The sequence below is a fragment of the Caretta caretta genome, chromosome 8 (genome assembly GCF_965140235.1).
Source record: "Caretta caretta isolate rCarCar2 chromosome 8, rCarCar1.hap1, whole genome shotgun sequence".
Lineage (NCBI taxonomy): Eukaryota > Metazoa > Chordata > Testudines > Cheloniidae > Caretta > Caretta caretta.
The window spans coordinates 96,177,404-96,205,174 of NC_134213.1; the positions used below are offsets into that span (position 1 = coordinate 96,177,404).

The 27,771-nt window shown below is 47.9% G+C and overlaps 1 protein-coding gene across 1 annotated transcript; it reads left to right on the top strand.

Moving 5' to 3' along the window:
• The first annotated feature begins 1,632 nt into the window (after window positions 1–1,632).
• Window positions 1,633–27,466, top strand: MROH7 (maestro heat like repeat family member 7). Its single transcript, XM_048861570.2, has 21 exons — window positions 1,633–2,004; window positions 2,878–2,981; window positions 4,154–4,237; window positions 5,149–5,237; window positions 6,030–6,156; window positions 7,172–7,267; window positions 8,283–8,387; window positions 8,526–8,661; window positions 9,778–9,890; window positions 10,946–11,098; window positions 11,599–11,753; window positions 15,382–15,520; window positions 16,435–16,598; window positions 17,799–17,936; window positions 18,093–18,207; window positions 19,882–20,022; window positions 21,823–21,984; window positions 23,244–23,399; window positions 23,663–23,785; window positions 23,954–24,056; window positions 27,033–27,466. The coding sequence occupies exons 1-21, from the start codon at window positions 1,770–1,772 to the stop codon at window positions 27,266–27,268; spliced, it is 2,874 nt and encodes a 957-aa protein (XP_048717527.2). The 5' UTR covers window positions 1,633–1,769; the 3' UTR covers window positions 27,269–27,466.
• Window positions 27,467–27,771: the final 305 nt, after the last annotated feature.

Consider the following 27,771-nt stretch of genomic DNA (forward strand, 5'->3'; position numbering starts at 1 on the left):
AGCATAGGTCCATCAGTGGAGTTCCACCAATTTACACAAGCTAAGGTCCTGGCCCTAGAAGCTTCTCCCCGACAACCTCAGTCTAGGGTTGAAAACTGCAGTGATTAATTCTAATGCTATAGATGGCTAGATAAATACTGAATAAGAATATGTAGGCTGTAAAAAGGAGTTCTCAAAGTAGTCCGTAGAAAGACCTGTAACGGATTCACCATCTCCACTGAACAAATGGTACTACATCCCACTCATTGAGGCTGCCATTTTAATAATTCTTCTCAGCTGGAGGCACCGCTTTATAATGCAGAATAGGACATTCAAAAATCTGCTTTTCCATTAGAGAGCATGGGAAATTAGAGTCTGAGTAGTTGTAAAGTCCTTGATGTAGCTTATTCACTTCTGGTTAATTTAACACTTGCGTAAACTCTGTTACATTCATTTTTAAAAATGAAGATATTTACATCAACTGTGTAAGTCCCTTTCCAGCTGTCTAGTAAGAGAGCTATTCTACAGTCCTATTCTGCATTTTTCCAACTGTCAAATTAGCAGCCTCCTCTTTGATGGCTTCCTATTTTTAAATATTATTCACAAGCATTTTTACTGGTTTACATTTCTGTGTACTTAGATATAGTGATTAGAATAACTTGTATAGCACACTGGCATTTTCCTTAAAGCACCAGTAACTGGAAAAGCTGAACACGCTGGTTTTTAGTTTGCTTTGGCATCATTTTATTTACTTTTAAAAAATATATTTAGCCTGCTGGGTAAGAGAAGCATCTTTAGGCCACAGATGAGATAAAATAAATTGAAAGCATGATTGTAAAGAATTTTAACCATAAATTCTCCCCAAACGAACTTTTTCTTTCGTGCTTGAGAAATAGAAATAGGGCCAAATTCTGCTCTCATCTGATGGACACAGGCTTCACTGGGGCTGCACACCTGCACAGGGACTCCCTGCTCACAGATCTAATTGCAGGATTGGGGCCAAATTCACTGATTTCTGTCGACACTGGGGTTACCCTAGATTTACACTGGTGTAAATGAGAACAGGGAGTATCATACAGTGTTTACTACCTAGCTATACAGTGCAACTTCTGTGTGCTTCTCATACCTAGCTAATCTATAGTATTTGTGGAAGATTTTATTTTTGTGTAACTCAAAGAACACAGACTGTATTGTTTTTAAAACAGCAGTACCCAGCTGATTGCACACGTGTGGGGCCATTATTGAGAAGTGAAATGTATGTTTGAAAGGGAAATGAGCTGTTATGCAGAACCGCAAGCCAGCTGGACTGGACAGCCCCCTGAAGACTTGATCCTACTCCCACTGGAATTGAAAGAGCCTTTGATTAATTTCATTGCGCATTTACACTTCAGTGAAGTCAAGGCTCTCACGTTTCAGAGTAGGCTGCACAGTAATCTGTGTAAGGTGGCTGAGGGCAGTGATTGTCCAAAGCAAGAAACTGATTGGCTATTAGATGCTGTCTTGGCTTCATCACCAGTGCCTGTTCAACACATGGTTATGACATCGATTGCGCTTTGGCTTCATTTGCATATTCAAACCAGTGACATTTGGTAGGTAACCATAACAAGCTGGGGTAAAATGACTGTTCCTGATTCTGTTACAGGAAGGCTGCATGTGTACACGGATGCTCCTCTTCAAGAAGGTGCAAGTGGCTCACTGGGGCACTTTAGCCTGATGCTTGAGAGGAGGAGTCAGGCATAGACCACAGGAGACAACAGTATCTCTTGAGCAAGTCATGGGAGCGAGAGAACATGAATCCAGTCCATGGAGATGAGGAGCCAGGCACCGCCCTGAGGGTCCATGAACACACCCCTATGACCCAGGACGGGGAGGAAGGTACCAAGAGTTTGGTCACTGAAGGCGAGGAGTCAGCTGATGTCCTGATGACCCAGCTGTGCCCTCTGAGGCTGGAGGAAGTGGTGGTGACCAAGAATGCTCTACCTGATGGCCTGTTGGAGCATTGCACAGCACAGGCCACTTCTGAAGGTGAGGAGCCATGTGTGTCTGGGAGGGTGAGAGGCCTGTGCGTACAGTATCCACACAATAAACATTAGGTGCTGCAGTGTCTCCAACCAGAAAGATCTCCAAAGAAATGGCATTGGGAGGCCCTGGGCCCAACTGCGTCCTAACTACCAAGGTGCTTGTATGGCCCCAACACCACAGTGCCTTTGAATATCACACAGACATTCATGGATCAGGCTCCAACTTTCAAAGGTGCCGCGGGCACTCAACACCCATTGGCTTTCAGTGGGAATTGGGTTCCTAACCCCCCAGGGAAAATCCCAACCTCAGTCCTCACAGTGCCCCTCTCAGGTGGGGAGGGTTATCATCTCCGCTTTACAGATGGGGAAGTGAAATACTGAGAGAAACTGGGCTGGATTCTCCAGTCTGCCAAGTTCTTTTTGCTGCATGCACCTCCTGGGCTGGAGATGCTCTTTCAGGCATTACCGGACTGTGGTAAAGAAGGAGTGGAGAGGTGGTGTGGGATCATGAGGCTCTACCCACCTCCTAAGGGCCTTTAAGTCAGCAGCATAAGCCACATTCCACTGCAGCTTTATCTTGCACCAGAACGAGGCATCTGAGACTCGGGGAGCTGCGACTGTCTCCCAGACAGCCACCTCTCTCCACTGCAGCCAAGTTAAGTGACTTGCCCATGATCACACCAGAAGTCTGTGGCAAAGCTGAGAATTAAATCCTCATCTCTTGATTCCTATTTCTGTGTCTTACATACAAGACTCGCCTCCTCTGAATGCCAGGGAGGGAGGGGCAGCAGGTATTTCTATATTCTTTTTCCCCACCATGCACCCCTTTTAACCAGCTACAGCAGAATTTTACCCTCTCCCTTCTTATCAAATTCAGAAAATTCCAGTGAAGCCTGTGGGACAATAAGGCAGGATGTGGGAGAAAAGGAGGACAAAGTGCAGCCGGCACTGGAGATGATGGCACTGAATGATTGCAATATGGTAGGAACATGCTCCATGTCTCTAGCGCAGAGGTGGGCAAACTACAGCCCGCAGAACCCTCCTGCCCGACCCCTGAGCTCCTGGTCCGGGAGGCTAGCCCCCAGCCCCTCCCCTGCTGTTCCCCCTCCCTCGCAGCCTCAGTTCACCGCGCCGCTGGTGCAATGCTCTCGGTGGCAGCGCAGCTGAGAGCCGCGGCCTGACCCGGTGCTCTGTGCTGCGCAGTGGCAATGCTGGCTCCAGCCGGGCGGCATGGCTCTCTGTCCTGGCACTCTAGGCAGCGCGGTGAGTGGGCAGGGAGCGGGGGGGTTGGATAGAGAGCAGGGGAGTTTGGGGCGGTGGTCAGGGGGCAGAGGTGTGCACAGGGGTCGGGGCGGTCAGTGGGCGGGAAACAGGGGCGTTGAATGGGGGCAGGGGTTCCCAGGGGGCAATCAGGAAGGAAAGGGGTGGTTGGATGGGGCGGCAGGGGGGCATTCGGGGCAGGGATTCCGGGGGCAGTCAGGGGACAGGTAGAAGGGGTGGTTGGACGGGGCAGAGGTCCCTGGGCGGCAGTCAGGAATGAGAGGAGGAGTTGGATGGGGCGGTGGAGGACAGTCAGGGGACAGGGAGCAGGGGGGTGGATGGGCCAGGAGTCCCAGGGGGGCCGTCAGGGAACAGGGGGGTTGGATGGGGGCGAGAAGCAGGGCGGGTCGGATAGGCGGCAGGGGCCGGGCCACGCCTGGCTGTTTGGGGAGGCACAGCCTCCCCTAACCGGCCCTCCATACAGTTTCAGAAACCCAATGTGGCCCTCAGGCCAAAAAGTTTGCCCGCCCCTGCTGTAATGTCTCTCTCCCCTCACACTTCTATGCACTTTAATCCAACCATCCCATGACATTTATCATGCACGCAATCCAGCTAGGCATTTATGCAGTGCTTCTAAGTGCCTAAGGTTCTGACCTCATTCCATCCACTCAGCGCACACATTCAGGGGCCAAGTAATTTGATTTCTGATTTTACTTCGGGGGGGGGGGGGCAGGGGTGCACTTGTGTATTTAATAATTGCTTCACAACAGAGAATGTGTGAATCTTCAGGAGGTGTTTTGATGGGAGCAGTGTCTAATGACTGATGTTTGTCTCCTTTCCATACTTATATCACATGTTCTTTCCTTGCTTGGGTGGGTCCACGATCCATGTAGGAACTTGACAGGGGTATCAGCAGGCATGAACAGAAAACGAACTCCCTTCACAGCCAGAAACTCATGGTTGTCAAGCAGATTGTGGTGAGTAAGATCTGCCCATGTGACAGAGTGGGATGGATGAGCTATATCTAGAATTTCAAGGAATGCTGCTCCTAACCTGCCTTACGACAGCACAGATGACACAGGCGTGGGCTCAGACAGAGCTCAGACACTCCAGAAGCAATGAGCTGTGTTATCCATGTTATCCAAATAAAGGTGCTCATTGAATAACCAGAAAGGTTAGTATAGAGGGAGGGGGTAGCTATAAAGGGCCACACATGGGTGGTGAGTTTTCCTGACACGGGGACACTGTTCCAATGCATGTCTTTGTGTATTTAATTTGGAAGGACTCTACTGCAAGCGCCATACAAAAGCCAGAACACTTAGCTTTATATCGTCACAAAGGAGATCCCACCGGCCCATCTGTGCTGCCCAGGCAGCAGCAGACCAGTCTGGCACCAGGTCAAACTTTCGGGCAAGCCACCTCTCAGTTCAAGGGATCTCTTCCCCTGGGGTGAGGGAGTTAATGCAGAATCCAAGAGGCAGCCCAGAAAATGGTCAAAAATAAACCAACTGGAATAAATGAGCCTTGCAGAGTACTTTAGAGGGAGCCAGTGAGTGGCTCTGGCCTACATCTCCTTAGGTAAATTCCTCAGCAGAGGACTCTCCACTGAGAAAGCTCCATCCCTGGCTTAGCTAGAGAATGGATTTGCCCCAGCTCACTTTGACTGTCAAGCGGGGACACAAGGCAAGGGGGTCAGAGAGGGCTGCTCATTATGGTTTTATTCACTTGGGGGCCTGGCTGGGACTTTGGTCTGGCCTTGGGGGTCAGCTACCCCCCTGTGCTCTCTGGAGATTGGGGTCACCCCCTTGTTAGGGCAGAGGGACAAACAGTGGGGTTGGCAGGGCTGCTGGGAGCTCATCACTACATTTGTCTCCTCTGAGATTCACAGAAGCATATTAAATCGCTGCCGCAGGATTCGCTGGACTTGCGCTCCAGTGCCGTGCGCCGTCAGGGGATGCTGCTCATCACAGACTGCAGGTACTTGGATGTCTCACCCTGACTCTGTGGAGCCAGCAGTCCCAACCTCCCAGGAGGGACGTCCAGCTCCCATTGCCGAGCATTCAGAGGGACGGAACGGGGAGCACTCACCTTGCTCGCCGTCTGGCTGGGTGGGTTGTTCAGACTGACATGGAGGATCTTGAATCCAAGCACTGTGAATGGCGTCTGAATGGAGTCTCCCCTCCCACTCTGTTCAGATGTTTGCAGAGGTTCCCCTGTGAGTATGGGCTAATCCTCTCCCCAGCAAAGATACAGGATGCCAGAATAGCCACACCCCTGCTGCTTTCCCCAATGCCAGTCCTATACTCTGCCAGCAGACGAGGAAATGTGGTCTCCCGGTTATGGCCCTGGACTGGCACTCTGGAGGCTGGATCACTTCCTGGCTCTGCCACAGACTCCTGAGTGGGCAAGTCGGTGCTTCAGTTTCCTGTCTGTAAACGGGAGTAGTAATGATACTTCCTCTGCCTGTTTTGGGTAATTAGATTGTAAGCTCTTTTGGGCAGGGCCTGTCTCTAACTATGTATGGGGGCCACTGGGGCCCAAATCTCAGTTATGGCCTCTAGGCACGACTGTAACACAAATAACAATAATATTAATTAGCCCGGTCCCTGCTGTTCTCATCCATGCTGCTCCTTTATGCCGAAAGCATTAGCACAAACCTCTGTCGGCCACGTTTTCCCTTCCTTTCTCATGGTCCCACAGTGACAGAAATGAAAGCCCTGGTGCCCCTTCCACAGCAGGAATGCCAATGGGTGCTTATTTTTCTGCTAGCAAAGTGAAGCCGCCTCTGGAAGGTAAAGAGAAGTTGGATGTGGTTATTGTCTGCGTTGCCAGCATCTTTGCCCTGCCCTCAATCGAGGCCTTGCAAAGGCAGGAAGGCCACAAAGTAAATGTGAAGGTAATTCATTGTCCTCCTCTGAGCACATTGCCTCTGTGTCCTTTGGTTGATTTACACCCACTCCCTTGGCTTGCCTAGAATCTGAATCTGAATCCTTCCTGCACCATCAAATGTTGCTTAGGCACAAACAAGGCTCGGCCATCCCTGTGTATCCTGGGCCATTCTCTGCATGTCCTCCATGTGTTACGTCCCATAAGGGTCCCTCTCAAGGTCCTGTTTGATGGAGGGGTTCTTTAAGGCAGCCCCTTTCCTGTGTTCCTCCAGCTGCCCAATGGCACACCTTCCATGGCAGACACGCTGGCTTCATTCTTAACACATGGCCCAGATAGTTCCGACTTTTTTTCTGCAGAAAAAAAGGGAAGTTGTGTTTCTGTAGCTTAACTCCTTTCTAGGAGGATAGGTGGTTGGCCTATCACTTGACTCCCAACCTGGAGGACCCATGGACTGCTTTTCATCTGGTCCCCAGCCTTTGACTTGTCCAGCTTGGGTGTCCCTCCCAGGAGTTGCAGCTCTAACCACCATAGCTCACAGGGTCTTTGGTGCGCACAAGCCTTCCCAGCACATCAAAGTTCTTTCTCCAGGGAAGTCTGGTTTGCCTAGAGCTGATTAGAAAAGGTTTCCCCCTGGTGTCTGGTGCGTAAGAGGCATGTGCATTGTGTGAGGTGGAAAAAAGACTGGAGATAACAGAGCAAGGAGGAGCTCTCTCCACCCTGCTGAGACAATTACACACTGAAGCTGAGTCCTTGCTGGGCTTTGGGTCACGAACAGTGTCCAGAGCCCAGTGATTGTGTTGCAACTTCCCTGTCCTATGCCATGCTGCAGACAGAGCCCTCTTCTGAGAATGACCAAGAATCTGGTTTCATATCAGGCCTCCTGGCAGTAACAGCCAATGGAGGGGTCTGAAGCCGAGATTGTAAAGTGCGTGTGCGGTGTCACAAGACCCCCACAGACAGGCTCCTAGACGTCACAGGCTTTGTCTGATGCCAAGTGCTGCGGCTCTTCTTTGTCTTTTCAGGATTTGTACAACCAGACTGTGGATGCCCTGGAAGTGATGCTGAGAGCTCTCCTGTCAGAGAAGCCAAACCCAGCTGAACTGCAGAACTTCTTGGATGTAAGCAGCATTGAGCTGGTACGGGCAGAGGGTGGGGGAAGTGTCATCTTGTGGCGGTGTGAGGAGTGGAGAGTACGAGGGAGAGACGGGAGGGTTTGTGTTTCTGTTGTTGTCTCTCGAATGGGACCCTACATCTTGCTCCATAGAGCGGAGATCACGTGTAGTGTTAGCTGCTTCAGGGCAGTAGAAAAAAGTCATTTCAATTGAAAATAAGGGAAAGGAAATCTGATATAGCTTTTCAGGAGGCTCGTCCTGTTCTTCACAGCCAAGGACTCCCTTTGTCCTTCCTTCCAGTCGCTGACAGCTATGGCAAGGCTCTCCCTTTCCCCTGTCCCTCTCTCAGAGGAATGGGAATGGAAGGTGGGTCTCTAGCATCAGATTGTGGAGCATTAACTCTGGGGTCTCCTGTCTAGCTGGGCGAGTTTGAAACCAGAAGCGAAATAGCAAAGACTCTCACCCTCCTTCCTACAGAAGCTATCAGACCTGGAAAAGTAGGAATGGCTCTCAGGTGCAGAGGGACCCACTCCTCCCTTCCTCTCCAGAGGGATTGAGTGATCCACGGATGGGGGAGTGGTATTCAGAGGAGACTCACTCCCTTGCTTCCTACCTAGAAAGTCCCTGAGGCCCAGGGATGGGGAGGATTGTGAGATCTACCTGAGTCTTATCTGACTCTCTGGACATGACAAAGGGTTCAGAAGGAGAATGGGACCAGCCCTTTGGAGGGATGGAATACTGCAGCAGTCCCTCAACACAGTAGGCTGATTACAGGACACTGCAATCCTGATGAACACAGGGGTGAACCGTATGGTGCTAAAGCCAGATTTACCTCTTTATAGGGGTATGTGTCAGGGGGATTGTCTGTGACACAAATCCTGCAAGGGAGCAGGACTCAGACAGCCTGTCTGGTTAATACTGTGGTGATCAGGTCAGAGAGAGATCAGCTTTCGGGGTTCACTGCAACACATGCCCCTGTTCTGCAGTTTCTAACACAGGCCTCCCTTGCTTATTCGTGCAGCACTTGGCCCACTGGATGACATCAGAGAAAGCTCATGAGCGAGCAAGGGCTGTGAAAACCAGTGTTTGCCTGTTACAAGCAGCAGTCGAGCATCCTAAGTTCTGTGTGAGTGATCTCTGACCCCTGGTAGCCTGATGCCATGCTCTCTTCCCCTTGTGTGGCACATTTATGGCTACTGATGACAGGTTCTCTTTGTCCACCAAACCAACATACTGTTTCCTTCCCCCTTTGATTTTCACTTAGATGTCACACGAGTTCCCCAGGCTGGGGCTCCTGATTGGACGGCTGGCCCTGCGTGTTGGTGACCCGGAGAAGGAGATTGGCCTCCAGGCTATGGAAGGCTTGTATTTCCTCTACTCCCTCATGTGGTGCCAAAAGGGTAAGAGGGGGCTTTCCAAACGCAGAGGACCCAAAGCTCCTGCCTGTGTACAGCTGGACACGAACCCTAACACGATGATGAGTCCCTGTAGGAACAGGTGTCTTCTTGGAGAACTAGGCTAAAACACAGCTTGTAAGCAGACGACCATCTTCCCTTCTCTATGCTATAAACGGATTAGTTTAGAAACCCCAATAGGTCTTTAGGTGAGAGCCCGCTAGGGACTTTGCTGCTGCTGCTGTTGATTTTCTGTGGAAGGTGCTCAGATGCTGTGTCGGTGGGTGGCACTATAATACTCATGGAGGGATGGATGGAGAGCAGGGCCACTGTTAATGAAGGTTACATTTAAAAGGGGTATATTTTGTAAAGGGGGGTAAGGGCAGAGTATGCCACAGGAACTAAGCTATCTGTAGGTCACTGTGAGTGTGTAATGTTTTGAGGGAAAGAACCAGTGAAGAATATTCTCTAGGGAATAGGATAAGGCTGTTAGATATTTTCCATGGTAGGGTGTTTGTTACGCAACAGACCTGCTGCTCCATCAAGCACTGTGACTTCAAGCCTGAAGTGCAGCTATGGTTCAGGAACATGAATGAGAATGGGAGGAAGCCAGTCTTTTAAGAGCAAAATGGGAAGCCTTTCAAACATAGAATCATAGAAATGAAGGGCTGGAAGGGACCTTGAGAATCATGAAGTCCAGCTCTCTGCACTGAAGCAAGACTGAGTACACTTAGACCATCCCTGACAGGTGTTTGTCCAACCTGTTCTTAAAAACCTCCAAGGATGGGGATTCCACAGCCTCCCTTGGAAGCTTATTCCAGAGCTTAGCTGTGTTTAGAGTTAGAAAGTTTTTCTTAATATTACCCTAAATCTCCCTTGCAGCAGATTAAGCCCATTACTTGTCATACCTGCAGTGAGCATGGAGAACAATTCATCACCACCCTCTTTATAACAGCCCTTAACATATTTGTTATCAGGTCCCCTCCTCAGTCTTCTTATCTCAAACATGCCCAGTTTTTTTTAACCTTTCCTCATATAAAAGGTTTAGAAAACCTGACCTCTTTTTTTGTTGCTCTCCTCTGGACTCTCTCCACCTTTCCCAAACGTATTGTCTTCTCCTAGAACCTGAGAGGAAGATGGGGTCTGTGACAGCAATGCTACATCAAATGCCCAAAGAGATCTTGGGTATCTACGAGCCCACCAGGACTTGTCAGAACATCTCTGAAATTGTTAAGGTGAATCCTCAACACAGCCAGAAATACTTTTCATTACACCCTGCATGTGTGTTCCCAGTGTTGTGCCTCTTCGTATACAGTGCAGAGCGGAGCAGGCTGAAAATAGGAATTTCTGTCCTGTGGAAAATTCTGATATTTCAACATTTTTCATCCCAATTTGGGATGAAAAATTTAAATATCAACATTTTTCACAGAATGGAAAGTTCCAAAATATTTCAATTTGGAAATGTCAAAATACTTCATTTTGGCTCAGTTTGACATTGGATTGCATCCAGCTGCCACGGTGCTTCATGGGAGTTGTAGTTTGGGTGCCTCTTGCCCCCATTCCATTTCATGGTCCAGGATCCCAAGGTGGATTACATTTCCCGTAATGCACTGTGGCAGTTCAGCCAGAGGAGGATCCGGGGTGCATCATGGGAGTTGTAACCCAGCCCATAGAGGAAAATGGGGGGCACCTGAACTCCCATGAGATAGTGCAGCAGCACGGGTGGATACAGATTAATGTCAAACTGAAATATTTCAATTTTTTTTCTTGTGAGGAAAAAAATAATTTTCTGGAAAAATTGAACAGAAAATTCCTGACCAGCTGTTGCTCAGAGCCTGTCAGCCATAATACTTTCCTTTCATCTATATTTTACATAATAACTACCTGTCCTTTATTTAAGGCTCAGTGAGCACAAAAGAAGATACCTATGAAGCTTGGTTGGCCTCATTGACTGAATAGTTTGAACTAGTGACTAAACAATATCTACGGGAGTATTTGGTTTGAAGCAGTGACTAAATAATACCCCCAAGGGTATTTGTTTACAGGATCCCATACACGCAGCTCAGGAAAAAGTCAAAGGTTGAATGCATCACACACCAGAGCAGTTGAGCTCTTGTGAAGCATTGGTAAGGTTGAATGGCCTTGAAATTGTTGGAGGCAGCTCATTCTTAAATAAGTTGAAAAAAGCCAAACTTGTCCTTGTCTGGATTCTGCTTATCAATTGTGCCAGCGGCAGAGTTGGTGTCCAGCTGGGTCACCTACATCAGGTGCTTTGGTTGTGTTCTTCCAGGGATTTGGACAATTTCTCAGCCCAGACCAGATGGCAGACCTTCTCCTGACAGCTGTAGAAAGCCTGAAGAAGGCCAATGAGAGCACCATTGAAGCATCAAAGACTATTCTGAATGTAATCCTGGAGAAGTACAAACATAAGATACAGATGAAGGTATTAGGCTCTTGGGAGTTGGGGAGCATTTAGAATCTCCTGTCCTGGGGTATTGTCAGCGGGACTCTTTCTTCATTGTGATGCTGATATTTTAAGCGTTGCAAGTGGACTGTCTAAAGCTGGGAAATGAGCCTTTGTTCCATTGTCTCGGGACTTGAAGACTGCATCTGGAAGCACAGGGGGTTCTCTTCAAGCTGTTGCAGTTCCCTCTTGTTCTGGTTAAAGAAGTCCTACTGATTTGCTCTTCAACTTGGTTTGTAGCTATCAATCTCTCCTACAAAAGACTAGAAAATCTATCATTGGGAACACTCCTGCCTTGGCAAGGAGAAGGACTAGGCAAAGTTACAGGTCTTCTATAATGATGCTTGATGTGCTCTCCAGGAAGGTGGAATTGCTCTCATTAATAGTGTCTGCCCTATTATGCTCTGATTCTTACCCCAGAAGGAACCCCTTTCACATGTGCACGCACACACACTCTAAGCTGTATTGTTTTCTTCTAGGTGCCAAAGATTGTGGACAGGATCCACTCCCAGCTCAGAGCCATCCATCATTCCCATGGCAGACAGGTAGTGATGATGGCCTTATGCCTCCTGGCTCGTGCTTTCATGGAAGAAGTGTCCACAGCCCTTCTAAAATGTCCGCTTCCGCTGGACAGGTATGAAACTTCCTAATGACCGGGATACTGACAGCTCACTCTTTGGATTCCTTATTCCTTCCTCTCCTCCTGAGAGGTCTCAGACTGGCAGTAACTTCCTTGCTGTGCAGAAAATGTCTTTCTTGCAAGGTTAGATTACACCACTAACCACTGAGAAATGATACCCCCTCTGGCTTCCATCCCATAATGGCACGAATCACAGATTTGCCCAGATGCCTTATGTGACATTTACTAACTATGCTATTCGATGTGTGTCACTCGCTTGCTTGCAATGAGTGGAAGGGGGGAAATCCCACAGAGGAGAGCACCTGAGGCTAAATTCTCCGTCTTCAGAACTGGCGCATGACCACACATACAGCTGCCTGTGCCTGAAAAACAAAAATCTGCATGTGTACGTGGGTTCTTGTGTGCACTGGTACCATTGTCTCCAGAGGCTGAACATGCTCTCCCTAGACTCTGGGTGCCTCTAACCACAACTTAAAATTCTCAGTAGTTGGGGGGGAAAAAATCAGAGTAGATGGCTGAAGTCCACTGCCCCTGCCCCCCCACAGCTACCGTCAGATATAGTCCCAAAACATGATTTCCCCAGGCCATTGAATAACCCTCTTCGACCCGTATCCTATCTCCTCCCCAGACAGCCAGGGTAAAAGATGGGCTTTGCGGTGTGTTCCAAAGGGTGACCAGTCCAGGCTGCAGCAGACCAAGAGGGAAAATCCATTCCACAGCTTCCACTGTTCTGTATCAAGGGTGTTGCAGCTTGAGGGCTTTCAGAATCTGCAGCTATGGCAATATGTTATGGGGAGAGATGGACTCCCAGGTAACCCAGAAGTACAGGGTTTTCTTTGTTGGTACCCATGATGGGTTCCCCCCGGGAGTGCCACCTGGAAGTGGGGTACCACTGAGCCCCCTTAACCCACCAGCCTGGGCTCTCTTTTACACTGCACTGCTGTGACACACTCGCTCCGGCCTGTACTTTCACCAGCACACATGCAGGTAGGGACACACCCAGCTGCAGTTACATGCAGATGCTCTGACTAGCTACTGCATGGGAAGACTCCAGCTAGGGTACTTCCCAGCCATTCAGGCACACACCTCCTCTGGAGTGTAAACCCAAAATTATACCATCTTGCGCTGCACAGGGAACTGTACAGCGTAAGCTCATGAAATTCGCCCCCTCCTTCCATGTGGAGAGGAAATGCAACAGTTTTCTGCCCCGAGTTATGACTTCCACACACTGGGGACACACAAGTTTTAGATAAAGCAAAACCAAGCTTATTAACTACAAAAGATAGATTTTAAGTGATTATAAGGGATAGCAAACAAATCAAAGCAGATTACCTAGCAAATAAACAAAAAGCGCAACCTAAGCGTAATGTACTACATAGCTTGATATGAATAGCAAATTCTCACCATAAGTGATGATACAAGCAGACTGTAGATTCTTAAGGGGCAAGCTGCACTTGCTTACAGCTTGAAATCCCCAGGTGTTCTATTCACAGGCTAAAAATCCCTTTAGTCTGGGTCCAGCACTTCCCACAGTTCAGTCTTTGTTCCTCAGCTGTTTCCAGGAGTCTCCTTGGGTGGGGGAGTTAGTGAAGAACTCTGATGATGTCACTCCCCTGCTTATATCGCTTTTGCATATGGAAGGAATCCTTTGTTTCAAAGTTTGGTTCCCACGCCAGTCAGTGGAAAAATACTGACACCCCAAGATGGAGTCCAGCACCAGGTGACCAGGTCACATATACCTGTAGCGTCACAGCAGCTATTCCTTGGAGGCTGTCTGTAGCATCCTCAGGAAGGTGCCCCAGGTGGGAGATAAGCTTCTCCGAAGGCCTATTGTTCTCTCTAATGGCTCATTAACTTGAATGGGCCCTTCCCAGCCAGCCATCTAGACTGAGAGGCTTTTGCGTAGTGGGCGTTCCCCAGGTGTAAACACATTTGAAATACAGATACATAGTCAATATTCCTGACTTCAGATACAAAAATGATACATGCATACAAATAGGATAATCATATTCCGCAAATCATAGCGTTTTCAATGATATCTCACGTGACCTATCTTGCATAAAATGCATCATAATTGTGTCATAATCGTATCATCATAATATCACTGTGAAGAATATGGGGTTCAGTGTCACAGTACCAACACCCTGGAATTCCACTTGGAAGCCCACATGCAGCTCCTAGAACACCAAGGTGATGTGCTTCCAGTGTCAAGCTCCATTCAGGAAATGAACTGCTGCATTCTGGACCAACTTTCGCTCCTGAATGGTATCAAGATGTAGCCCCAAGGGGCAAGTGGATTACAGGCGTCTAACCTCAAGGTGACAGATAAGATCAGCAAAGTGCCCATATCCAAACCAAAGGTCACACTTGGCTTACCAAGCAAGAGGAGAAAGCCCTTTGGCATGGCTGTGCCCTGGGCTTCAGTAGTAGCCTTGAGTCTAGTACGACCCCAGAGCGGTACACTGACTCAAAAATAATGGTCATCCCTCATTGAGGTTAGTGGAGGTGATGTGATTCTAGTCAGTTTTTCTGGTTGTGTCCCACAACCTTCCAACAATCTCTCTGCTCTGTCTGGGCTGAATCTCAGCCAGCTCGGCCTCATCCAAGCTCAAGTCTCCTGTAGACCTGGGGCCATCCAGTCCCCTTCACCAGCGAATCAGCTGTAATGATGATGATATCCAGCTGGGTATTGTCCACAAAGAGCTGGCACCATTGCCCATGTTTCCTTTGTCACCCACCTAGCAGCCTTGTGTACACATGAAACAAGAAGTGTGGGCAGAACTCTACAGTATTCCACAGAAGATCAGTCTGGGGGGTGGACAAACTATTCACCGTAATCACTCTCTCAGCCATGCCATGTATATAGGAGCAAAGCCACTTCAAATGGGTTCCATCTGCTCCTAAGCACACTTCATGATCAACCATATCGAAGGCAGCTGACTGACCTAATAAAATCCATGTGGACATGTTGTCTTCAGTTGTAGCCAAGAGACAATCAGCCAGTGCCACTTGTGCAGCTTCAGTCCCATACCCAGTTCTAAACCCAGGGTGAAGGGAATCTAAAGACTACAAATATTGTCATAGGTGCTTTGTCTCCACCTCCATGACGATCCTTCCCAGGAGTGGGAGATTCCATACCGGTGGTAGCAGGACACAGTGGGCTAGGAGCCCCCGCGCATTGCAGGAAGTAATGGTCTGTTCATGGCAAGGGTGTATTTGTGATTGTACATCCCCCAGCCCAATGTAGACACTAGGTCTGCAGTGGCGAGGTATATGTGTAGAACCAGCAGTCATCTGTGAAAACCCCACATGCATGTGTGTGACCTGAATGTATCTTTTAGGTAAAAAACATGGCTGGTTATCTTCTAGCAGACTGCAGGTCTGACAGTGGTCTCAGCCCACCATGTTATCTCAAGGTGATGGAACATGTAACATGGGTCACTTACTGCTTTAGGTACATAGTTTTGTTTTCTTGGTATCTGGGATGAGGCCCCATTGTAGTCACCATCTCTCCGATGGAGCCCCTGACCTTAGCTTAGATGTCATTTGTCCAGTCAGACTGTAGTGTTGGCAGAGCTATGTGTATCCGATCCAGCATGAAACTGTCTGTCTCAACTTGTAGAGATGCAGCTGGGATGTGGAGAACACTGGCCAAAACAGAGGCAATCTGTCACTCCCACAGACTTCTGGATGTGCTGCTGAAGGAGCTGCAGGAGAGGCCAAGCACCTCTGAGGATAAAGCCTTCTTCATACCTATAGCTGTAAGAAACAATTCACACATGACTCTCCTCTTCCTTCAAAGAGGAGAGAGGTCCACGTCTGAGGGATGTATTGCTGTGAATTCTCCCTGGGGAAGGGATGGGGACAGCTGCCCTGTATCTCTGGCAGAGCCCTGAAAATGCTCCCGTTTTCCATTTCTTTGCCTTCCTCAGGAAATGCTGTGTCCCAGACACCAACTGTCTTGTCATACATGGCTGGACAAAGCTCCCTGTGGAGCCCATTTAGCTACTACTTAATGACCTGGAGAGGACTCACTGGTGCCATTCCCTCTGCTTCCGCAACAGGGACTGAGCAGTCAGTCTCCTCCCACTGTCTGCAGCACTCCACTTCCTCCCTCTCCTCTTTTCTCCTGCTCAGGGTCCAAGCAGGCTAGCTCCTGCCTTCATTGTCAGAGGGTAGGTGCACTGCCTCCCATCTCCATAGTGCTTCCTCTCTCCAAGGCCTGAGCACCTCACTTTGGTAGCAGCCCCAGATATAGCTGGTCCTGGTCAGTAGGACTTCAAAGCATTTTCCAAAGGAAGTCAGTATCATTATCCCCATTTCACAGATGGGGAAACTGAGGCACAGAGTGTGGCAGTGACTTGCCTAAAGTCACCCAGTAGGCCAGTGGCAGATCTGGGAACAGAATCCAGGCTTCCTGAATCCCAGTCCAGTGCTCTGTCCATTAGGCCATGCTGCCTCTTCTTTGGCATTGAAACCCTGGTCTCCTGCGTGGCAATGCAGAGCATTAAGCGAACGGGTGGGGGTACCATGACAAAACAATGCAACCTCTTCTTACTGGCAAAGCCCTGGGCTAAGCAGCCTTGCTGGGGTCCATGCAACTGAGGACTGGATAGGAAATAGAAGTGCTGGGGAGAGGCAGAGGATTTTACCTGCATTTGTTTCCCTCCTTCAGGCAGCCAGTGCTCTGTGCGAGGTGTTATCTGTATCCATGTGCACACAGATGGTGACACGCTTCTATCCCCGCCTCCTGATGGCCCTGCTTGTTCAGGTGCACTATAGCATTGGGCTCAGCCTGTCCGACAGTGGGGTCTCCAGGAAGGAGCTCCTCCCTGCATGGTAACTACTGAAAGGTCGAGATGCTAACTGTATATATCAGACTCCTCCCCGGGTTCAGCTGCCTGGATAGGTTACTTGTCATCATGTTCCAGGCCTTTTATGGCCTGTCCCCACCCTCCCTATCATAAGAGCATAAGAACGGCCATACTTGGTCAGACCAAAGGTCCATCTAGCCTCGTATCCTGTCTTCCAACAGTGGCCAGTGCCAGGTGCCCCAGAGGGAATGAACAGAACAGATAATTATCAAGTGATCCATCCCCTGTTGCCCATTCCCAGCTTCTGGCACACAGAGGCTAGGGACACCATCCCTTACCCATATCATCTTTCATTCACTATTGAGAGGTCGACTCTTACCTCCAGTCAGCCCCCAGTGCCAGCCTCCGTCAAACAAGCACCTTCACTGACCCTCCCACCTGGGTGGCGTTCCGCATACACATCCACCAAGCTACTTCCAATCCCTTCTTTAAACGCTCCTTTGCCACGATGCCGACAAAAAGCTCGACAGCAGTCAGGCTGCTGGGGTGCTGAGACCACTGCCTGCCATGCGGCCTGGGATTGGCTCATTGTTTGCTTGGCTCTGTCTGTCTGCCTTGTCTCATGCTGAGATGTAACCTGTTTGGGGCAGAGACCATCTTTCACTTCTTGCTTTGTACAGCGCCTAGCACAATGGGGTCCTGGTCCAGGACTGGGGCTCCTAGGTGCTACCGTAATACAAATAAATAATTATCTATAGGACTGTATCGTAGCTCCATGCTTTCCATACGCTCACTCCAGTGAAGCCACCCCTCAGCACCCCAATGCTCCTCCCTCTTACAAGCAGTGATGTTACAGCTCCGTGCTGTGCAGGGTGGGGTGTCACTGATATAGCGCAGTTTCATGTATGTGCAGTACGCTTACACGCAGCATGGTGTTGGGCTCAACGGCTCAGTTATAGCAGTGCAGGTACAGCATGGGAGCCGTGTGGGCTTGGCCTTGGAGGTCTCGTGTGCAGTACGGGGCTGGCCATGCTGCCTGTTTTAGGCCTCAGTGCCGTGACTGTGCATTGGACATGCAGGGCAGGGTTGGGGTTGCCATCTCTATGACATCGCAGTGTACTGCGAGTCCCGTCTTGACACAATGCAGGTATCTGGGGGGATGGGATAGAGGATTGCTCTGAGCAAGGCCAGTGTTGCTTTAATATGGGTTTTACTCTGAATGCAGCTGTGTTGTGAAGACCGTGAAGACCCTTCTCCTAAAAATGGGATGCCACTATGAGTTCACCTCTGTTGAGAAGGAGGGAGGCTGGGAACTGCTCACTAGCTCTGAGGAGCACCACCGCGGGGTAGGCCTGCTTGCAAGGTGAGAGGCAAGAGCTTTGCTCTCGCCAGATCTCCCCATTCCTCCCTTCTGCCAACTTCCCCCCATCCCTCCCTTCTGCCAACTTTCCCACACACACACACACACACCCCGCTGACTCACCTCCTCCGTAATAAGGGCATCTGTTTGCTCCCACAGAGCCATGGTCCACTATTCTTGCTGTGAGCTGTGGCGGATCTTGTACCTTCTGGTCCCATTCCTCGAACGAGGTGATAAACAGCACAAGCTCACAGCGATGGCCTTTTTCATTGAGGTAAAAGTTATTGGCTTGCATCTATTGTGGTACAAAAGACCATGAGCTGCATCTTCCCTTTCTAGGCTCATCAGCTGACCTCAGACTCCAAGTGTCTCCTATATCTGATTCACTGAGCATTTGGGGAAAGCCTAAATAGCCTTTGAGAGTGTTCAAGAGACTATGTGCTTGTGTCAGAAATAGCGATAATACTTTGCCCTTCTGCAGCATCTTCCTTCTGAGGATCTCAAGGCCCTTTGAACATTTCTCCCCACCGCAGCACATTGAGGTAGATGAGTGTTATCAACCCCATTTTACAGATGGGGAAACTGCGTCAACAAGGCCTTAACTCCCCAAGTCACATAAAGAAGTCTGTGGCAGAGACCAGAATAGAAACCTTTTAGTCCTGTGCTTTGGTTTGTGCTCCCTCTCTTTTCCTAAATGTAGATTTATAGTATGTAAGTATCTTTTATAGACAGGCCAAAATTCTCAAATGTGGGTACCTAGCTTTGAGTACCCACTCTGTCTTTAGGCACCTGAATAAGTAGCCCAATTTTCATAAGTGCTGAGCACCCGGAGTTCCCAGTGCAGTCTGTAGTTGCAGGAGCTCAGCACCTCTGAAAATCAAGCTGCTTAATTGAGTCCCTAAACATGGAGTTAGGTGCCCACCTTTAAGCACCCATGTTTGAGAATTTTCGCCTTTAGGACAGTCAAGCACCTTCGTAATGGCAAATTATTTTGAAATGTTTGTCCAGTGTGTATCCCAAGTGCCTTTTTCCTTCTGCAAAATGTGTGTATAATTCCAACTCTTATTGCCACCTGCTGCTACAGCTCATACCTGACCTATAGATTTTTCATTGTCCGAGCTAAGGAGAAGAATGTTTGTAAATTTCCTTTACCTTGTGATGGATGTTTATAGTTCTAAGAGAATCTAACGACTAGCCATGGTTTTACTGAGATTAGAGGGATTAGAGAGACAGCCCTTGAGCTCTCAGGTACTGTAGTAAGCATAGTAGAAATACCTCTAAATAAATATTAGCAGTGAGCACTCTGTAGAAACAAAATAGGAGTATTTGGTGCCAAGGTGAAGACATTAAACGTTCTCCTTGAGAACTAATCACCAGTTCCCTTGTAACTGCTGGGGGGCTGGAATGGGAGGAGCCAGTATTGACCTACACTTAGGGTTCCAAAGTGAAGCTCAGCCCTAGTCTATTGCAAACTCCCCTGGACTTGGTTGGGGCCAGAATTTCATGGCTGGTGCTTGCATGGGAACAACAAAGCTGTTGCACAGCAGAAAGGGGGTGTGGCCAGCACGCTGACTCCCACACACGAGCGAGTGGTCTGAGATCATTGCTTGGGTAGCATATGATTCACCTGCATAATCTCAAAAATCTCGTTATGTCAGCCCAAGGAATGGGCATCATGCCCACTGCAGACACAAGGGACGGTTTTTGCACTTGTTGTTGGTGCATGGAATAGACTTCATGCCCACTGAGGGATAGTCTATAAACATATGGAATGAAATTCTTACCTGCCTTGAGCACAAAGAGCAGGCTTCATTCCCCTCTAGGCATGGAAATAGACTTCATGCATGCTGAAGCATTTACAACAATTTCATGGTAATGTTCATCCAGAGAACAGACAGACAGCCCTCTGTTTTACAGCCTGTAATTGGCCTGCTCTTTGTGTTTTTAGCTTCTCCATATGCCACAGGCAAAGCGGCTCCCAGAAAAATATTCTGTGATCCGTCTGCTGAAAGGACTGACTGACCCAGATCCAATTATCCGAGCGTTGTGCGTCAAAGGACTGATCACCATGGCAGACTGGCCAGGGAAGGTGAGATGGAATCCATTTCATTACGCAATCAATATCTGTGTAATTGCTCCAGAAGTATCAGTAACACTAGTAGAAATCTAGAGTAACTCTCTCAGCACTAAGAAACTACTGCTGATGGAAGTGAAACAGATTCCACTCCTGTTGGTGCAGAACTAGAACTGCTGGACCAAGGCTAGGAGAACAGCATCTAGAATTGCTCCAGATCCCACCCTTTCAAAGCAGGCCCAGAACCATTTACCTGGATCTGGGATCAGTGAGCAGCATTTAATATTGCTTCAGATCTCAGCTTTGCAAAGCATATAAAAAAACCTTTTAACTGGATGGACTTGAAAGTGCTATTATGGATATCAGTGAAACTTTCAAGGAAGAGGCATGTCCTCATTGATAGGGCACTACCAAATTCATGTCCATTTTGGTCAATTTCACAGTCATCGGAATTAAAAAACGTAAATTTCATTATTTCACCTATTCAAATCTGAAATTTCATGGTGTTGTAATTGTAGAGGTCCAGACCCAAAAAGGAGTTGGTGGGAGTGGGGGGGGTCCGCAAAGTTATTGAAGAGGGGTTGCAGTACTGCTATCCTTACTTCTGTGCTGTTGCTGCGGTGGTGCTGCCTTCAGAGCTGGGCAGCTGGAGAGCAGTGGCTGCTGGCCAGGAGCCCAGCTCTAAAGGCAGAGCTGCCATCAGCAGTAGCACAGAAGTAAGGATGGTATGGTGTGGTCTTGCCACCCTTACTTCTGCGCTGTTGCCTGCAGAGCTGGACCCTCAGTCAGCAGCTGCCACTCTCCGGCCACCCAGCTCTGAAGGCAGCAGTGCAGAAGTAAGGGTGGCAATACAGTGACCCCCCTAAAATAACCTTGCGACCCCACCCCCACCACTCCCTCTTGGGTCAGGACCCCCAATTTGAGAAACACTGGTCTCCCCCTTAAAATCTGTATAGTAAAGGGTAAAAGCACACAAAAGACCAGAATTCATGGGGGAGATCAGATTTCATGGTCTGTGACACGTTTTTCATGGCCATGAATTTTGTAAGACCCTGCTCATTGGGTATCTAACACTGCACACTAGAGACAGGGTAGGAAATAAATTTCTGCATTACCAGATAAAATGCAATCTGAGAACTGTTTATGGATTATAGCAGTAGTTTTCAACCTGTGGCCCACAAACCCCTGGGGATCCGTGGACTATGTCTAAGGGGTCTGTGAAAGATTGTTGATTACTTAGAATAGTGGTTATCAACTTGTTGTCTGCGGACCCCTGGGGGTCCACAGACTATGTCTAAGATTTGTAAAGGGGTCTGCACCTCCATTCAAAATGTCTTAGAGGTCCACAAATGGAAAAAAAGGTTGAAAACCACGGGATTATATTAAAGAGGACTAGTATTATACATTTATATACAAACGTGAGCAGAAATCAGTCATTTCATTAGCAATGAAATAAACACAAAAGGGAAAAGAAAACCTCATGTCAGCTTTGTTTCAAAGGGTTTTTATTATTGTTTGCCTCCTGTATTCACACATGGTGAGCCAAAAAAAGCCTCACACCTTAGCTATGACAAAGAAGTGAATTGGGGAGGGGAAAGAATGTGATGTAGGCTGTAATTTTCAGGGAACAGGGTATGAATTCTGTGGAAAGTCCATTTTAAGCTAACCTTGCCCTTTTCTTGAGGGCTTTTTCAGTATTTGGAAAAATTCTCTGATAATTAATGTCTCACATTGATTGTTTTCTTTTTAAACTGAAAGCCAGAATCCTTGGTGAGACAGTGTGGGGTGGTTACTGCATCAACTTCTTCTGTATAGGAGATAAAGGTCCTGGTGCCAGCCATGATAAACAGCTTGTGTGGAGTGGACGGGAGGCTGGTTGTGGAAGCTCTTGCTGATGTGAAGAAGATTCTCAGAGGCTTGGATGGAGCAAGTTATGTTGGCTGCATCACCAGTCCCCTTAGGCTCCTCTTTGATGATGTAAGACAACAGTAAAAAGAAAAGGAGGACTTGTGGCACTTTAGTGTGAAAGGGCTGAGGGAAGGGGAGGTGAGGAGCATGTCCATTGCACACCAGCACTCAGTTGTATCAAATAATGGAAATGAAACAATGTCACTCTTCCTGTTTTCATTCCCTTCATTCTTGTTTCTGCCCCACCACATTTGTGTAGTGCCTGTCCCAGCCCAGTGGACCCTGCTGTCTATGACTTGGAGGCACAGGCCAGGCTGTAGCCATGCCTAACAGGTTAGGCCCCTACTGTAGCATGTGATGGGGGCTGTTCATGGTGTGATACTCACATGCTACAGCTGCGCATGTTGTACATGGAATATTCAATTACACAACACACTTTGTGCAACCGAAGGAGTCGCAGGGTTGAAAGAAGAGCGATTTCAGCTCTTATCATATATACTGACCTGTGAAGTGCTGAGTGCCCTCAACTGTGATTGATGAAGTCAGTAGGAGATGAGGGACTCAGCACCTTGAAGGATCAAGCCCTGTATCTGTATATCATGCATCGCGAACACCACGTTGCACAGCTTTCCCTTACCAAAAAGGGAGACTGTGTGCGTGATACATTATGGCGGGGTTCTCAGACTTCATTGCACCACGACCCCCTTCTGACAACAAAAATTACTACAGGACCCCAGGAACGGGGACCAAAGCTTAAGCCTGCCCAAGCCCCACCACCCTCAGGTGGGGCTAGAGGGGCAAAGCCAAAGCTCCACTGCCCCAGGCCGGGACGGCCAAAGCCGAAGCCCAAGGGCTTCAGCCCCAGGCAACCGTAGCCCCGCTGCCCAGGGCTGAAGCCACTGGGCTTGGGCTTTGGCCCTGGGCCCCAGTAAGTCTAAGCGAGCCCTAGCGACCCCATTAAAAAGGGATCGTGACCCACTTTGGGAGTCCCGACTCACAGCTCAAGAACTGCTGAATTATGGGAAATGTAGTCCAACTCGGGATCTTGGCCCATAGAGGAGAATGGGAATACAAGGCGCAGACTACAATTCCTGTGGAGCACTGCAATTCCCATTTTCCGCTGAAATCTTTTGGCCAACATATTTCAATCAAAAAACACATTTTCCACAGAAATTTTTTGTGAAAAAAATTGTTTTGTCAAAAACCCTGATGTGGATCATGGAGCAGCATAAACAGTCCAGTAATTTTCATTACAAACCAAGAGGAGTACAACAGTTCACTAAAAAGACCCCTGTCTTGTTGACTTCCTCTGTTTGTGTGTCTCTCAGGAGAGAGCGAGTGTGCGTTCTGCTGCCATTTCCTTGTTTGGAAAAATGGTCAAGAAGGTGAAGAAGAGTCGGGGGCTTATGAAAGAGGAGGATGTCTTGGACAGCTTGATCCCATTACTTCTGCACCTGCAAGAGGGCAACCCTGACATGGCTGAGGCAAGTTCCTACAGTCATTTAGCTCCGAGCCTCAATCATCACTATCCGCAGACACCTCTTTCTCTTGCTCCACCTTTCAATGTAGAATCTTCTCCTAATCTATCTACTCTAATGTGTTTCCTTCTGGAAAAAACTTAGAGCTTCCCTATCACCTTGTGAAGAAGAAATTCCAGAAGATTCATTTTCATTGCAGGTTATTAACAGTTGGAAAATATTGCCAATTTCCAGTCTTTTAACTGTGGGAACTCCATCCTGTCTTGTAGAAATGTAAGAATGCCTTGGATGAATGTTCTCGACTCCTGGAATGGAGACTACCTAAACAGGTGGGCAACAGGAAGGCCTGGCACAATCACCAAGAAGATGTGGATGAAATCTGTCAGTACCTTGTAAGTAATCTCTGCGTTCATTGTTAGAACTGTGTGTTGATTTGGTTGAGGGAGGGTTTACACAGAGTAAGATACCCATTTATCAGGCTGTGCGGGTAGGGTCATGAGGGATTGTGTAGGGTCATCCCTGTCATTAAGCTTTCATTCTGTGCATTATTGATGTCTTAGGTGAAGACACGTCAAGAAAATGTCCAAAGGTTCTTGTTCCAAAGCCAGTGCTACCTCAGCAGCACACAGCCCTCTTTACGAAGGGCTGCAGCCATGTTCATAGGTAAATACAGAAGAATTTGCATTTCTTTAGCCAATTCCATAGAAGCACTTTTTCAATCTGTTGCGCTGTTCCCTCTGGTAGTGCAAGTTAATTGCTTTTTGCCAGATACCCTGATTTCTTGACCTTATAGGATTTAGTATTGGGTGCAATACAGAAACAGGAGTCACTCCTGGATTTTATGCTATCAGAATACTCCTAAGGGCTCCACCCATCAGCAACTAATCCTGTGGGCACCTCCAAAATTCCCCTGGATGCTCCTATAGAAATTTCTCTACAAAAATGTATGTCATCATCTTGAAAGCCAGCCTCTCTGTATGACCCCAATCCAAAGCTCATTGGAGTCAGTGGAAAGACTCCAGTTGACTTCAGTGGGCTTTTTGATCAAGTCCTATCTCCTTAGCTTTTCCATCTCAGGATTTAGGAACTTGTCCAAATACCTGAGGGCATCCTTGTGAGAAAGACAAAAACTGTGGAAGTCCCTATTGGAGGGTGGGAGAGTAATGGGAATGCCCTGCTTTTAATGGCATGTTCAGGGTTCCTGGTTATGCACATGGACAACCTGATGGAAATGAAAGATTTGGACATCATAAGTAATGGTAAGTAAAGACCTCATTTTTAAATTCCTGTGGCCTTGGATGAGTATGTGTGTGTCTGAGTGTGTATGTGTGTCTGAGGAGGCACTGGGATTTATATGCACAAAGATCAGTACTCTTGCTGTGCAAGGAACTGTATAAATAGTATCGGTGATAGTTTGACTCTATACCTCTTCTTCCTCTATGCTTTATTCTTGTTGGCACCCCTGCTCACATGTGTTTGACTACCACTTCTATCAACACTGATGACTCTCAAATCCACTCTGGATCTCTCAAAGTTCAGTCTCTTTTTTTACACATACTCCAACATCTTATATTGTTTGGCTCACCATTAATTCAAAACTCAGTATAATGAGAACTAAACTCTTCTATTCCCTTTTTCCAATGTTGTAGGCAACACCACCATCCTTCTTGTCAACCAGACCTGTAACCTTGAATCATCTTTGTCTCCTCTCCAGTGTCCATGCTATGACCAAATCAGGTTGCTGCTTCTTCCATCACTCTTCAAAATTCTGCTTCTTCCTTTCTGCTCTGATAGCAAAAGCACTTGCCTACTCCCTAATCCTCTCCCAGACTGATAACGGCAAACTCCTTCTGTCTGGTCCCTTGCATACTCAGTTTATTCCCCATCCAATCCATCCAAAATCCTGAACCAAAACCATCTCTGTGTTATGACTGTATCATCCCACTTCTTAGAATGCCTCCACTAGCTCCCCTTCACCTTCTACATCTGTCAAGTTTCCTTCCCCACTCTGAACTCTAGGGTACAGATGTGGGGACCTGCATGAAAGACCCCCTAAGCTTATTCTTACCAGCTTAGGTTAAAACTTCCCCAAGGTACAAATTTTTACCTTTTGTCCTTGGACCTTATGCTGCCACCACCAAGCGTGTTAAACAAAGAACAGGGAAAGAGCCCACTTGGAGACGTCTTCCCCCCAAAATATCCCCCCAAGCCCTACACCCCCTTTCCTGGGGAAGGCTTGATAAGAATCCTCACCAATTTGCATAGGTGAACACAGACCCAAACCCTTGGATCTTAAGAACAATGAAAAAGCAATCAGGTTCATAAAAGAAGAATTTTAGTTAAAGAAAAAGCAAAAGAATCACCTCTGTAATCAGGATGGTGAATATCTTACAGAGTAGTTAGATTCAAAACATAGAGATTCCCTCTAGGCAAAACCTTAAGTTACAAAGAGACACAAAAACAGGAATATACATTCCATTCAGCACAACTTATCTTATCAGCCATTTAAACAAAACAGAATCTAATGCATATCTAACTCAATTGCTTATTAACCCTTTACAGGAGTTCTGACCTGCGTTCCTGCTCTGTTCCGGGCAAAAGCATCACACACACAGACAGACCCTTTGTCCCCCCCCCCAGCTTTGAAAGTATCTTGTCTCCTCATTGGTCATTTTGGTCAGGTGCCAGCGAGGTTATCTTAGCTTCTTAACCCGTTACAGGTGAAAGGGTTTTTCCTCTGACCAGGAGGGATTTAAAGGTGGTTAGCCTTCCCTTTATATTTATGACAATATCAAATTCAAGCTTCTTTCAAAGCCTTACATCAGTCAGCCCCAAAGTGTATATTTGATTTGATCTCCTTTCATGCACCATCTCCACTACTGTGCCACCGTCATCAGCTTGGATGCCCCTTTTTTAATTCTCCCACTACTGCCTTTGTAAGTTCTTCCATGCTCCTTGGGGTGGCTGTCTGTCTAGATATTTTTATCCCATGCACCAGAGTGGCATCTGAGCATTCATAGATGTGTCCATGCCTCATGGAGTTAATGTGAGATCTTATTAATGTAACCATTTTCCTAGCTCTTCCCTTCCCCCCACCTACTCCCCTTTTATTATCCTCACTTGTTGTGTTATGTCTGAACTTATGCATCAATCCTGCAAGTTGTTCCTCGTGATCTGACTACTGTGCTCATGCAGAATCCCATTGACTTCAGTGAAGCTCCCTGCAGGTGGAGGCATCTGCCCCCATGGAACAACTTGCAGTACTGAGGCCTTACATCATAATTTCTTCAGGACCTGCACAGTGTCTAGACTAGTTTCTGTGAAGCACCCAGCACATGTTTAGGCATCAAGCATAACAAAGTCCTGTCAGGCAAGTACTTTTAAGTACTTTATGGTAGTGTTCCGTGGGTGCTGCCGATGAGTAGGAGGATGCAGAGGATCTAGCCGGGGGGGGGGGGGGGGGGGGTATGTTACAGGTGCTGTAGATGAGGGGGAAATGCAGGGCAGGGCTTTAGGGATGGTATTTCAGACAGTTGAATGTGAATATGCAAAGACCCCGGTGTGCGGTGCATATCTGGATATAAATGGTTTTTATGACAGTTCTGTAGTTTCCAGTAAACATTTTGTCTTTTGTTTCAGCTCTCGGGGGCTTAATACATGACCCTGAGGCGTCCGTGTGTATCTTTGCTGCTCAGGCACGTGAACGTGTCCTGGCAGTTTACTGGAAATTAAAGTACGGCCTGGCTGAGCAACACAAAGTGAACAGTGACTCTGCTGAGAAACACAAAAGCCCCCCAAATCCTCCTCCTACCGAAAACACCTCATCCAGGCTGTTCAATGCCCTCAACCTCTGGAAATTAGCTGCCAAGCACTAACTGGCTCAAAAAGAGAGCCAGGGCTTATGCCCCACTAAGCCCCATGCAGACACAGCCAGACTCTGATTATTTTTCTCAACGTGGGCTGCCTGCTCTGTTTTCCCACCAGAGGGAAAATCAAAGGGACTCTGGAAGGGTCATTAACATGCCAAAGAAAGTGAACTGAACATGGGTAATAAAGAGCATTGGGAGTTTATTGTGAACAAAGCCTGCCAGGCAATCTTGACTTCTTTTCTGGAGCAGAATTATAGTGTTGGTGGGTGTTGGCCACATGTAATAGCTGGATGTTAGTGCCCAGTGCCTTCCTCAGAGAGCGTCTCTGGTTTCTTTACTCACTGAGCTCTCTGCTGCCCAGCTATCAGTTGAGAGCTTTCTTGACCCACACAGTTGGGGTGGTTTCTTACCACCCCCACCAAGGGTAGAGCTGTTCCTGTGGGGGAGCAGGCTTCACTCTTCCAGGGCAGTATCTGGACCTGACTCTATGCATTTGTTTCCCCCTCTGG

Excerpts from the sequence above, each read along its gene's own strand:
- MROH7 (XM_048861570.2), top strand. The coding sequence starts at position 1,770 with ATGAATCCAGTCCATGGAGATGAGGAGCCAGGCACCGCCCTGAGGGTC. Across the intron at positions 2,982-4,153 it reads CACTGAATGATTGCAATATG|GAACTTGACAGGGGTATCAG; the intron begins GTAGGAACATGC and ends CGATCCATGTAG. Across the intron at positions 24,057-27,032 it reads GGCTGCAGCCATGTTCATAG|CTCTCGGGGGCTTAATACAT; the intron begins GTAAATACAGAA and ends CTTTTGTTTCAG.